Source organism: Carassius auratus, chromosome 26, assembly GCF_003368295.1.
Source record: "Carassius auratus strain Wakin chromosome 26, ASM336829v1, whole genome shotgun sequence".
Taxonomy (NCBI): Eukaryota; Metazoa; Chordata; class Actinopteri; order Cypriniformes; family Cyprinidae; genus Carassius; species Carassius auratus.
This window is the reverse complement of record NC_039268.1, coordinates 21,613,988-21,628,548: the sequence shown is the minus strand read 5'-3', so window position 1 is coordinate 21,628,548 and position 14,561 is coordinate 21,613,988. Positions and strand designations below refer to the sequence as shown.

At 35.2% G+C, this 14,561-nt stretch overlaps 1 protein-coding gene across 1 annotated transcript in view; it reads right to left on the bottom strand.

Moving 5' to 3' along the window:
- The window catches only part of LOC113044635 (glypican-5), a 166,871-nt gene that overhangs the window by 102,204 nt on the left and 50,106 nt on the right, over positions 1-14,561 (bottom strand). The window contains exon 5 of the mRNA XM_026204783.1: positions 14,102-14,224. Within this exon, the coding sequence (XP_026060568.1) occupies positions 14,102-14,224 (123 nt within the window). The remainder of the gene's footprint in view (positions 1-14,101; positions 14,225-14,561) is intronic.

Genomic DNA, 14,561 nt, shown 5'->3' with positions numbered 1-14,561 from the left:
GTAACATTTAAGGAATTTAACATTAGTCTTAACAAAATATTTGTGAAAGATTATAAGAGTATAAACTGATACTTTCAAAAGTTTCTATTTTGTTTACCATTTACTCTTCTGCAATGGCCTCTGACTGCATTACTGTGCTTTTTACAAACTTACGGAGGATCTTTTTTCACTGATAATTAACAGCATGTCAGCTTGTATTTTTCACAGGGTGTTCATTTAACCTCTCATACTGCAATAACTCAACATTCAAAGTTATGTGGTGTGCAGATGTCTGAATATGAGTTTTCATTGTTTACTATTCACTGAATCTGTTTAACTCGGGGCGATACTCTAATAATTGAAGGACACATTTAAGTCTCATTCTGCAGTTAATGAAAGCTGCACAATAAAAGCACATTGCCGTCAGAGCAATGATGTGTACATTATGATAGCCAAGGGCAGACGCTCCAAACTAGCAGTTTTATGAATTTATTCAATGCATTTCTTTTAAATAGAAAGTCTAAACAAGCAGGCCTGAGAAGGAGCTGTGGTCCTGGTGGATGCTGCGAGTTTAAAGGTGATGGCACTATGTTTAATGCTTGATTTACGCCTGAGCTTTTAATTAGATGATTGCAGCGCTCGTGTGACGGGACACATAACACATGGTCTTACGGATGCTGCAGTTAATTACTGAGAGGTTATTCATCTTCAGTGCCCTCAGACTGTTGAAGCCCGGGGTTGAATACATAATCGCACAATTGGCTCGGTGAAAAATGACGCCGCAGTGTTATTCAATGTGATGTAATGGCTGCGAGGTCTCGAGACAAATGACACTAAACTGTGCTTTTGATGCTGCTCCCACACAGATCAGATAACATCCATCCAAATGTGTGTACATTTCTTGAATTAGAGTTAAATTAACGGGCAGCGCTTCAACTGGAGTACATCTGCATGTGCAAACATGGACCTGAACCCTGCACGGAAACACACAGCGCTGATCATTCAGATTCACCAAACATCCTTAAACATAACTCCAACTGTTTTTCTAACTAATAAAGTAAATGATATTTTGTATTCTCTTTACAACAATCTTAAAGGGACAGTTCACCCAAAAAATGAAAACTTGCTGTTTATTTACTCATCCTCAGGCCATTCAAGATGTAGGTTTCTCGTTTTTCAGTAGTGTAACAAAGACATTCATTCATTTATTTATTTATTTGGCGGGAAAAATTTTTTACTTTGTGATTTATTAATATGCAAATCAATGGCTGCTAGCACTTAAGTAAAAAAAAAAAAAAAAGAGCATATAGAGGCTTTTTTAAGAGGCTCCTGTCAACATATTGAGGTCTTATGAAGAGAAAATATCAGTCTGTGCAAGAAAGTGGAAATTATTTACAGCATTATTACCTGAAATCTAGAGCCCAAGGCAAACTGTTTCATTCAGACAGTTAGATTTTTTTTTTTTTTTCAGTGAACTGGTTCAAATAACCGATTCACCGGCAATCACATATGCACAGATATATTATTAAATCATTTAATAATGACGTGAAAACCACTTGTTTGACAAGTCTAAAGCATATAAAGTGAATAAACGTCTTCATCAGCTCACCTTTATACATAAACCATGAGAAACCATAAAAACATTCAAGTGTTCGGTTCACTCATGGCTCTTCGGTCCGAGTCGAACCGTTTCCTCAGTTCAGAGACTGTTGGAGGAACTGGAGCCTAAATTATTCATTCATCCCAGAATCAGAAACACGCCGCTATTTTGGCTCATTTCCAGTCAGAGTGACTGTCAGGAGTCTGAAAGTGAAATTGAATTCTGTATCTTACAGATCTGTGCTGCTGGAGCCACAAACTGTTTAAGATGATTCAGTCCAACCAGGTGAACCGATTCAACTAGTTCACTAAAAGAGTCAGTTCACACGAATGATTCAGTCACAACCAGGACATCACTAGAGACCGTTTGCCTGAGGCTCTGGATTACAGGTAATAATGTCCGTTATCTTGCACAGACTGATTGTTTCCCTTCATAAGACCTCAATATATCGCCAGGAGCCACAGGTATTCATTTTGTGTTCTTTGATATGGTTTTTTTTTTATTATTATTCTCAAAACAGCCACTGATTTGCATGACATGAATCACCAATGTAACAGGCAAAAATCTTCTTCTCTGTTAAACTGAAGGAAGTCACCCACACCTTAGCTTGACCTGCTGATTTTTTGATTAATAATAATAATAATAAATAATAATAACACCTTGTATCCAATCACAAGTAGTGATTCATTTAAATAATTTGAACAAATTAATTTGACAAAAAAAGTTTAATCTTAACATCATTTAAGTGCTTTAAAGCAGATACATTTGGAATTTTTGAAAAGGGTTTTTGCAGGCTGACAGTTACTTTTAGCATATATATATATATATGAACAATTGATATATATGAACAAAAGATCACAACATTCCTCTTGACTACTAACTTTTTCAGAAACAGCAATGCAGTACTCATACATTATGTCGTTGTGGTCATTCTGCTGAGGTTTTGGGTGTAGATGAGCAGCTGATAACGTTAGGTCTCCATATTTCCTCCTCAAAAACTGTGTCATGTTTCTTTATTTTGGAGGAAGGGCAGTGGAACCATCACTGTTCGTTGTATCTCTGGGAATGTGGGTGTGATCCGGGGCGTTCGGTCTGACCATGCAGTGCTGAGTGAAATGAACCCAGAGTTGTAGGTCAGAGTCGACGGGTCACAAGGTCCTCGGTCATATATTGAGAGCAGACTTTCTATTACTTGAGTCTAAGGAGATGATAGCTTAGCGTGGATACAGAAACAAACTAAATCCCACACATTCTCATAGCAATCAAGAATCAAAAACTGCTGCTTGTTGAATAAAAAAAATACTGTAATGAATGATGACAATCCATTAATGTTTCTAAGAACAACACGGGACCTCCATCAGTGTCCTTTACCACACAATCTACAACTCCACGACAAAACAAGTTTAAGTTTGCAGTGGTTTGCAGCCTGGATCAAAAATAAAAGACAATAAACAGACAACATGCCTTTCTATTGGTTGTACTCAACATGCAACTCAACCAGTGTAGTCATATCCATAAATGAATGAGTCTTATGATCCAATTCAAAATGACTCACTTCACTGAATCACTCAAAATGGTTACCAAATGAACGTTTGAATCACTCACTGACCACAAGATTTATATTTTGTTATATCATAATTTAAATGAACCAGGAACTATGACTTTTAAGAAAAAAAATAATAATAAATGTAGTTAGTTAGATAGTGGTTGCTTAAAAATACAAAAGAAATTGCTAAATGCCAGAAAGGAGTTATTTCCATCCTGACTCTAAACACACAAGAACTGTGGTTCAGCACTGGCGCTTTAAATGACCTGTCCAAAACACAACAAACGCTCTTTTCCTCCACCCCAAGAAGATAAAGCATGACGAGAGCTTTCCCGGTCCCCTCATTCTTTCATCAACACAGCTGCACCTCGGTCAGAGCATCAGTCAATCTGCTTTTCACATCTGTGTGCGGATCGATCGCAGCTCGGATCACCTGTGGCTTCATTTGGCCTTGCGTGACAGTGTTTGAGCTGCTCTAAATCAAACACAACCACACACACAGCGAGACAGAGAGAGAGAGAGAGATCAGCCAGAGCAGCAGTTCTTCATCTGGACCACTGGTCTGAATTAACCCACTTTAATAAAGGTGCACAATCTAAAAACAGGGTGTCTTTTCCTGAGAGCAGCGCTGTAAAAAACTCATTATCACATCTGTCAATCTAGTGACCAAAATTGTGTATCTGCGACAACTGTCAAGAAAGACATTCAGCTATACGGTTATATAGATTCCCATCCAAAAGTTTGGGGTTGGTGAGATTTTATGTTTTTGAAAAAAAGACTTAGCACCAAGGCTGCATTTATTTGATCAAAAACAGAATACAGTAAAACAGCAATATCGTGAAATAATATTGCCATTTAAAATATGTTTACTATGTAAATATGTTGAAATGTAATTTATTCTCATGATCTCAGTGTCACTTCAGAAATAATTCTAATATGCTGATTTGCTGCTTAAAAAAAACATTTATTATTATTAAAGTTCATAATTTTACTGCTTCATATTTTGACTATTAGTGTGATGATGTTGTAATAAGAGTTGTTTTGCTTATATATACAGAATTTGACATTTACGGAGTGTGAATTTCTGACCATCGGTGTCTGACATAAGCATGTACATCAAGATACTTCAGAGAGTACCATGATTTTACTATGGTTCATATCCAAAAACACTCTTCAGGATTTGCTAACCAAATGTTTGTTTTTGTAGAATACTACTATGAATTACATTTCATAAAAATAAAAAATAAAAACTTACAGGGAACTTACAGATAACGGAATGTTCTATCAATGTTTCCTCAGGTTATGAATGAACGTTCTTCATGTAACATTAATAGAATGTTCGTTCGTCTTTATTAAAGTTCTCAAAATATTCTAACAGAGAACCATAACACTTTTCTCATAGTCACTATCTGCATAGTGAAGAAAAACAACAGTTCATGATTCCCAAAACTGGGTTTGATGTTATTTATATAAAATTGTAATATCTGGCGCATGGTATTTTCAAATACTTGACTGATTTTCCTAAATTGCTTTTATTTATTTATTTTTATAGTTAACAGTATTAATTTGCATGTAAAGGCACTCATTGTAATTGAAATCATTTATCATGATCCAGAATTACTCACAAAGGCAATTTCCACAGCTTTTGATGCATTACAGTGTTCATTTAGACTGGGTTTAAGGAGCGTGTTTGCTTTGTCCTCTCCATCCACTCTCACACTGAGGTGATGCAGTGTTTTACCGCAGTATCTCCGCACCTGATTTTACCATCTGCTTTTCTGCACGCCGGCAGATGGTATTTATGTCGAATTTCACAGAATAAAATGCTCGGATCAAAATATGCAATTAATATCTGTGTTCAGCAGACTGCAGGGATGTACTGTATCATTAATAGTCCAATAACTGATGACCAGCTACTGTGTATTGTGCTTAGGCTTGTTTAATATGGCCCTACAGTTAGCATTTAAGGACAAACCCAAGCTTTTGCCCTCGGTCATGGCGTCTCCATGTCAAACTAAGATTTAATGGTGACATTCCTTGTCTGGAACCGAGAAACATGAGGTCACGTCTGTTGAACGTCCAACCATCTTTACACACAGACGTGTGAGGACTGAGAGCAGCAGAGTCACAGATACGTGAAACAATGTGAATTACTTGACCTTAAACATTTCCCATTTGGATTCCCGCCTCAGGCGGCTGTTTCTGAAGAAACTCTCACCTGTGAATGAATGTTGGGGAATCGTTTCTGCTGATAAAGCCCCCTGTGCTGGCTTCTGTAACTAGTCTCCTGTTTGGTCGGATAATAAGGCCTGTTTTAACGCATCATTTGAAGCTGGGAACGTGTTGAATGCACAGAGAGAGAGAGAGAGAGAGAGAGAGAGAGAGATGGCAGAATGAAATCATGAAATGAACACAGCTCCCCCTTCTGGCCAAGACTCAGCACTACAACGAAACATTAACTAGAGATAAAAAAAAAAAATATGATAATCATAATAATATAGTCATTTAATCTGTGCATTTTATTTGATCAGGAATGCCTTAAATTGATCAACTGTGACAGTAAAGACATTCATAGTGTTACAAAAGATTTCGAATTTAAATAAATGTTGTTTTTTATTGAACTTTATATACATCAAATAATCCTGAAAAATAAAATATGCCACGGTTTACACAGAAATATTAGTCGGCACAACTGTATTCATTATTGATAATAATTAGAAATGTTTCTTGAGCAGCAAATTATCATATGAATGATTTCTGAAGATCATGTGACACTGAAGACTGGAGGAATGATGCTGAAAATATAGCTTTGATCAGAGAAATACATTACATTTTGTTATAGATTCACAGAAAGCAATGATTTTAAATTGTAATAATACTTTTTTTTTTTTTTACTGTATTTTTGATCAAATAAACTCAGCCTTGGTGAGCAGAACAAAATAAAAAATAAATAAATATATTTTTACTGTTGTTTTTATAAAAAATGTTAACATAAACTTTAGTTTATGTCCCTGCCTGGCAAAAATATATTTAGCTACTTTCTATTTCCAGTTAAAGGCAGAAAGTAATTGGAGGAGGCACATACTGTTTCTACACAATTTAATAAAACTCCGCATACGCCCTTGATATGAATCATCAACATTCTTGGATCACTTTCCTGGAAAACAGACTGTGAGTTATAAATGTTTACAACTCCTAAAAAATGTTGATAATTATAAACAATAACGCCTACATGACAGATTAGACAACACATTAGTGCCACCTAGTGTTCAAAATATACTAATAGGAAAGCAATGCGTTTTTAAATGTTAATTTGCAGTGCATTCATCTTAAGTGCAAAATATAACATGTATTTAGCCTGCATGGGCAAAAATGGGACTATGGCATCCCTCGTCAGAGTAAATGGGTCGATGAAGCCTGGGAAAGGTAATCGGGGGTAACGGCACTCCCCATCGTCCCACCGCAGCGCTCCGCTCCACCCTGAGGAAACGGGAGCTCAAGGAGCCGAGGGAGAGCCGGGCGCTGGAGTGCGGTGTTGGTGGGAGAGTGAGTCATTAATCCTGGAAGTGGATGTGGTCGGCCACATGCTAGCGGTGATCATTTATGCTAAACAGAGTGAAGAGGAGAAATGGGACGGCGTAGCTGAGGTCACACTCATTAACAATGCCTTTTGTGTTACAAAATAAAGCCTTCAAAATATGAAGTAAAAGGTTATGTGTGCTCATTTTTATTTTATGGGGGTGATTTGAGATGCCTTAAAGGGACAGATGACATTAAACGGAAATGTTGTCATCGTTTACTCACCTTCTAATCGTTACACTAACTGCAGTTTAAACTTGAGTCACAGCGGGAGGCAAGATTATAAACCAAAAACAAAAAAAAAACCTTAATGTAAGAAGAAGAAGAAATAATGCATAATATAGAGAAGTATCAGATTCCTTCCTTTGAAGATATTTAAAAAATAAATAATTAATAATTATTATTGAACTGTAAGGTTGATAATTTATGACTTTCCTTTGGATAAGGTATTAGAAAAAATTAATGTCTCTAATATTTCATGATAAAATATTAAACATTCATTAATAATTAAATAGATTCAGATGACTTCAAGAGTGCATTATAGATAGACAGACAGACAGACAGATGGATAGATAGACAGACAGATAAACAGACAGACAGATAGATAGACAGACAGAAACAGACAGACAGACGGACGGATAGATAGAGAGACAGACACAGACAGACAAAGAGACAGACAGACAGATATATATACTGTATATAGATAGATAGATAGATAGATAGATAGATAGATAGATAGACAGACAGACAGACAGACTAGACGGAGAGATGGACAGAGAGATAGACGCAGACAGACAGACAGACAGACTAGACAGATGGATAGATAGACAGACAGACAGACGGACAGACAGAAACAGACAGACAGATAGACGGATAGATAGACAGACAGACAGAAACAGACAGACAGACAGATTAGATAGATGGACAGAGAGATAGACGCAGACAGACAGACAGACAGATAAATAGACAGAGAGATAGACGCAGACAGACAGATAGATAGATAGATAGATAGATAGATAGATAGATAGATAGATAGATAGATAGATAGATAGATAGATAGATAGATAGATAGATAGATAGATAGACAGACAGACAGACAGACAGAAAGAAACAGACAAACAGACAGATAGATGGACAGAGAGATAGATGCAGACAGACAGACAGATGACAGACAGACAGACAGATGGATAGATAGACAGAGACAGACGGACAGACAGAAACAGACGACAGATAGACGGATAGATAGACAGACAGATGGACAGAGAGATAGACACAGTCAGACAGACAGATTAGACAGACGGACATAGATAGATAGTGTCAGTAAGATTTCATTGCTGCTCTTCACAATAACCCTGAATTTGCTCTCCGTTTCTCATTCTTGGAGTAAGACGCTCCCAGCTCTGAACTCTTCTCACCGTGTGGATGTGTATTTCACCACAGGAAATTCAATTTCAGCTTCTGGGCTGAAATGAAACATCACGAGGGCCGCGGGCGAACTGAGACGAGGGAAGTGATCGACGTGTTGACTGGCGGCGGATGTTTCCGGAAGAATGGATTCTGCTTTCTTTTCATCCAGTTTGTCAGACTGGAGTTCAGCACAGCCCTGTCATCTTTATAGTGTGCAAAACTGGTTAAAACAGTCAATGTGTCCATCGAAATAGTAGCGTAATGATGCATAACTTTAGTTTTTTAACCAAACTGCTTCAATAAGACGTTTATTTATTAAAAGTGCAAAGACAAATGAAATGTCAGCGCACCGACAGAAGATCCAAATGTGCTTCAAACGCACATCGATCTCAAGGTCAGACAGCTTATTAACCTAACACATGAATGTAGCTGTTTGACAAAAATGGCCTGATATATAAATAAACATTTAGGGAAAACCAAACGATTGCGGAAGATGGGCGGGAAGGGGGATTGCAGCACTGTGTGTAATCATCATGAATAAAACATGGCGTTCTTGTTGATTTTGTGTGTGAGAGAGTGTTTGTGGATCGTCTGGGCAGGAATTATAATTTTGCTCATCAAACACAAACGTCTCCGGCTGCAAACAAGCCACAAACAAACAGCGCGAGACTTCAGCATTGAACACGGCTAAACATGGACCAATTCAGCAGAACTCAACATCAGGAATAAAAATCTTAAGGGATTTAATGTTTTTAATGTTTACAAATCCAAATTTCACTTAATCACTCCATATAATAACTCCACTAATAGTTCAATTTAGCACTTAGAGATTGCAGTAACAATTATTTTAGAATTAGTTCTAAGATAGAGAATATATTAAATAAGAGGATTGGTGACGTCGACAAGTAATATACCAAAAGGAAAAAAATAATTAATTAACAAAAATTAAATAAAATAAAACTGATTGACCAAAAAAAAAAAATAATAATAATAATAATAATAATTAATAAGAGGACTGACAATGTCAGATAAAATGAATGAATGAATGAATGAATGAATGAATGAACGAACAAATTAACAAATTAATTAACATATTTAATTATAAAAAAAATATAATTAAATATAATGACTGATAATGGCAGTTATAGCAGTAAATAAATAAAAAAATTCAGTGAATAAGGGAATCATTTCCTGACATAGTGAGTAAAATATTAAATAAGAAGATTGTTATTGTCAGTTATTTTGATGCAAAAATAAAATAAAATAAAATAAAATAAAAACTGATGGACCATATTAAATATGACGACTGATAATGGCATTTATAGCAATAAATAAATAAACAATTTTACATATTACGTTTTACAAATGAAATTAAATTTAAACTGATGTCCTGACACAGAGGTACATTTTTTTTTTTTTTTTTTTGGGACTGGCAATGAAAATAAGTAATTAAATTAATCATTCAAACTGATGGTCCTTATATAATAATAATAATAATAAAATGGGACCAGTAGAGTCAGTTATTAAGAAAGAAAGAAAGAAAGAAAGAAAGAAAGAAAGAAAGAATACACATAATAAGATAAACATGCCATGTTCAAAACAAGAAGACAGAAGACATGAATTTGAAGCAGCATGTGAGTGAAATGATGACCATCCATTAATAAAGCACACTTTTTTCCTTGCTTGATTTTAAACTGACCTCCTCCCAAACCCGTAAATCATATTTTAAGCTTTCAGATCTCTCAAACTGTCCATCAGAGCCTCCTGTAGTCTGCAAGCTCTCAAAGTAAATGTCTGTACACTTGACCAGTCCAGAAATGAGTAACTGTGATTCTCTCTCCTCTAATGCACACGTCTCAGAAGGACAGAGTCTGTCGGGACGTCCCGGGTCCATGTCAGCCGAAGGAAAGGTCTGCCAGATTCTTTTTTAACTGTTTTCTCAGAAGCTCAACACAAGCAACATCACATTTTCTAGAGACCAGATGCTGAGTTTACATTTTTCGCTTTTATATACATCATAAATAACCCTGTACGGATTATCCAGAGAAGGCTTTAGTTGTGATTAGAGGCTACTCAAGGCAATATAGCTGAAAACACATGGCAAGCATTGAGAAAAACACTCCGAATGCCCTAGAAAAGAGCACTAAACACTCAGAGCAGCCCAGCATCAAAGAAGCTAGTTTAGTCTTCTTCACAAAATGTAAAAAAAACAGTTGAATACTGAGTTTGTAAAGTAAAGTTAGAGCCTACTCTTACCAGAGATCAAATCAGCAGCAGCTGCAAGGTTCATCTGAAACTGCAGGCTGCTGATTAAAAATTGTATTTTCTATTATCAGAAGCAAGTATTAATATTCTACAAGTTCACATTATACCTGAATCGTTGGTCATTTTCCACTGACTTTAGAGAGATATAGAGACGCGCCAAGACAAAACTTCTTTATCTTTAGGAGTCCAACGCAGACTAATTAATTCAAGACTGAATCTTGGGAAAAACAATGTTCCACTAATAAACACTTATTATATTATGAATAAAATAAAATATCCTTATTTATAGGATAATGAAGAATTTTAGCATGAAACAATTTCCTATTTTTTTTTTCCTCATTGTGTATTCTCATATATATATATATATTAGTGTGGTCAATTGTCATTTGTATGGCTTAAAAACTAAATTAATATTAACTACATATTAATATGTAAATAAATACACATTTCCCCACACTATTTTTGCTAAATTGTTCTTAAGCTTCACAAAGTGTTAAATTATCATAAACATCAACATGAATTATAAATCACAAAGAGCACACTATACCACAAAATTTTCGAAAGGCATTAAAAAAATACATACAATTCAATAAATTTGACCCCAGTCTGAGGTGAAATATGACCCAGGCATGATTTCATGATAACTGCTTTCATAAACAGAAGAGCAAAAACTCAGCCTTCTGTTTTCATTACATTCCTAATGAATGAACTTTCCTTAAATAACCTGAAGGTCACACGTTCACCTTTCCTCCTGCGTCTGCTCTTATTTATCCAGGCTAATTGCAGGTGGTCGTTTGGCCCCGCTCTTGAACATGCACCGTGGCCCTTTCACAGTGACCAGGGCCCAGTCCGCTCGTTTCAGGCCCGAATGGCCTTGCTAAATCAGTCTGTCGCCCTCCGTCCTGCTTTATTTGTCCTTTTTACCCCTGTGTGCTGGGCTGCGTGCTGATTTATCACCGTTACCTCCGGAGGGTCAAACGCTAAAAGCAGTGCCCTGAGGTGCGATGGAGGACGAGGCTGCAATACATAAGTAGACCGCTGTGGACCATCTATCCCAGAAAACAAGGACTGCTGTCTTCCTCCGTAGTCTTAAAGACGCCAGAGTTACAGAACATATCTGACCTAATTCATTATTATTTCACAATTTCAGTAACTTTGAAACATATAATGTGGTACTGAATTATTAACTCAATGCACCGATTTACTTCAAAGAATATTATACTAGTGGCTACTTTTGAAAAGCATGATAATTGGATTAAAAACATCATATCTCACTCACTTCCTTGGTCTTCATCCTTTTGTGTTCATTCTTTTGAAACTATTAACAATTAATAAACCAGGTAAAAACAAAAGTATATTTTTTTAGTACTGTTAATCATTTGTTTAATTATTTAAACTGTAATTTTATAATACAATTTCAACATACATTTTTAGTTAATTGTCTCCAGTATTTAAAAAACCTTTTTTGATAAAAAAAATATTTAAAATGTTTTTAATTTTTTGTATTTTACATTGAACATTAATTTATTTCGGTTTTCTTTTTTACTATATAAAATAGTATTGTGCACAAATATTTATATATAATTATATATCAGTCAAAACTTATTTATTATAATTATTATTTTTTTAAAGCCTTTTCTCACCAAACCTGTATTTATTTGATCCAAAGAACAGCAAAAGCAGTATTAAATAGTTTTGGTGCTTAAAATAACTGCTTTCTATTTGAATATATTTTAAAATGTAATTTATTCCTGTGATTTCAAAGCTGAATTTTTAGCATAATTACTCCAGTCACATGATCCTTCAGAAATCATGCTAATATGCTGATTTGCTGCTTAAAAATATATTATTATTATAATGTTTATTATTATATTATTTCTTATTATATATATATATATATATATATATATATATATATATATATATATATATATATATATATATATATATATATATATATATATATATACACTACCAACTTAAAAGTCTAAATTAATATCTGTATAATCATTGTTATAATTATTTGACAGTGCATTGTTTTCGTTTAGTTATTCTACAGTTAGTTATTGTTTACAGCATTTCTGTTCTTTTTAGTTCATTTAAATAAGGGGAAAATTGGTCTTAATTCACATACATATTCAAAAGTGCACCCTTATTTATTTTAATAAACTGATCAATCCTGCACCAAAATCAATCAAATTATATCATTTAAACTGCAAAAAGAACAGATTTAGTCAATAAGCAAATAAAAATGATTTTACTGTATTTATAGTTGATCAGGCATCAACAACAGCCGTTTATTAACCTGAGAGTCCACTCTGTCCGTCTCAGCGTTTACTGCTGGACATAAGCTCTCCTCTTGAGTCATGCTCCCACCTGACAGCGGGGAGGAAACACCACCGGCGGTTAATTTATGGGGGTGATGAGGCGCTGACAGGCCAGGAGAGATGGACTGGAGGAGAGGATGCTGCGGATCCGTGAACAGCTGGCCTGTCACTTATAAAGCTGTTTATGGTGAGCCGGAAAAACACCAGCAGAGACCAGCAGCATATAAACTCATTCATTACACAGACGGGAACCTCACACGAGTCTATCGTCTCCATACAACACACACTCCCGTTTCATTTAACCATCAGATTCAGTTCTCTAAGTGTTGTTCATAAAATGCAACTTAAACTCAATATATTCTGCCCTTTTTACTCGAAATGATGTCAGCAGCACCTAATTAATGATATTAGTAAAGTATAATCACAGTTAAAAAGTTACAAGCTAATAGTTTGCCTCAGAAAACAACAGACAAAATAAACAAAACGTTTACTGTATATATCATATAATAAAATGACATACATGGTATCTTAATTATTCTAAGCATGAATAAATAAATGACCTGCCTGCATGTGCAGTACTGGAAATATGCACAACTTCTAAAATCTATCCTGATTTATAATTAAATTAGTGCTGTCAAATGATAAATCACGACTAATCACATACAAAATACAAGTTTTATTTTGAATAGTATATGTGTGTGTGCTGTGTATATTTCATATGTATATTTAAATAGACTAACAGTATATATTTTGAAAACGTTTTTTTATATTCATATAATTTACACAGTAAATTAAATAACCCGTTTTTAGCATTTAAATATACACAGTACACATACAACTTTTATTTTGGATGCAATTAATTCTGATTAATCGTTTGACAGCACTAAATTAAATCTATTCATCCTCCCTAAAAATACAGCATAGTGATCAGAATAAAGAGCAAAGACTGAATCTCATCAACGACACACCGGACCTAAACAACACATTTCTGTTCTTACGGTGTAATATAAACCACTTACAGTACAATAATTATATCTAAAGTCACCATGAACTAGTATGATGGATCATGTGTTAAACCTTCAGATATTTAACCAGGGACAAGTAGACACCACCCACCCCCCCAAAAAAAAAAGACGGATTGTGATTTAATGGAGTGATTTAAATGTTAGATAAATAGAGATGCATTGATATATGATAATCCAAAAAAAAACAAAAAAAACAGCAAGTACAGACACGCGTACAAGCAACTCCTTCTGAGAGAAATTCTTTGTCATTATTCACACCTGAAGAAGCTGACAGAAAGAAAGCAAGCTTTATGATTTATGCCACTCTTGAGGACGTGATGATGAATTATTGCAGCTAGAGGCAGAAGATGTGCAGAAGATGTGAGATGTGTACCTGGCCACACCAGCCCCGTTCCAGCAGGCCGTCCCGTCTTCAGAGGCCAGCTCGCTCACACACAGCTGGTCGGCCAGGCCGCCGTAGAAGGCACGGTGCAGACGCAGACTGCTGAGGAACTCTCTGCAGACACACAGAGGAGCGTTTCACTGTCTGTCCAGCAGAGGGAGCGCTAACACAGCTCTGGAAACACCGTCCGCTTTTATTCAAACAAACTCTTCCAACCACTGCAGCTGTCAGGGACATACTACTGTAACAACCAGCAGTTCATATCTAATACATTTTATATGTGCATAAATTAATTATTAATATAACCAACGATTTACTTCATTGGCTACCCCAACTATTTTTGTTTTTTAATTTACAGTATATTTTGTATATCTTGTGTTAAATGTTAAATATTATTGATTAATATTTTAATATTAACTTGGAAAATCTATTATATGAAATCTATTATATT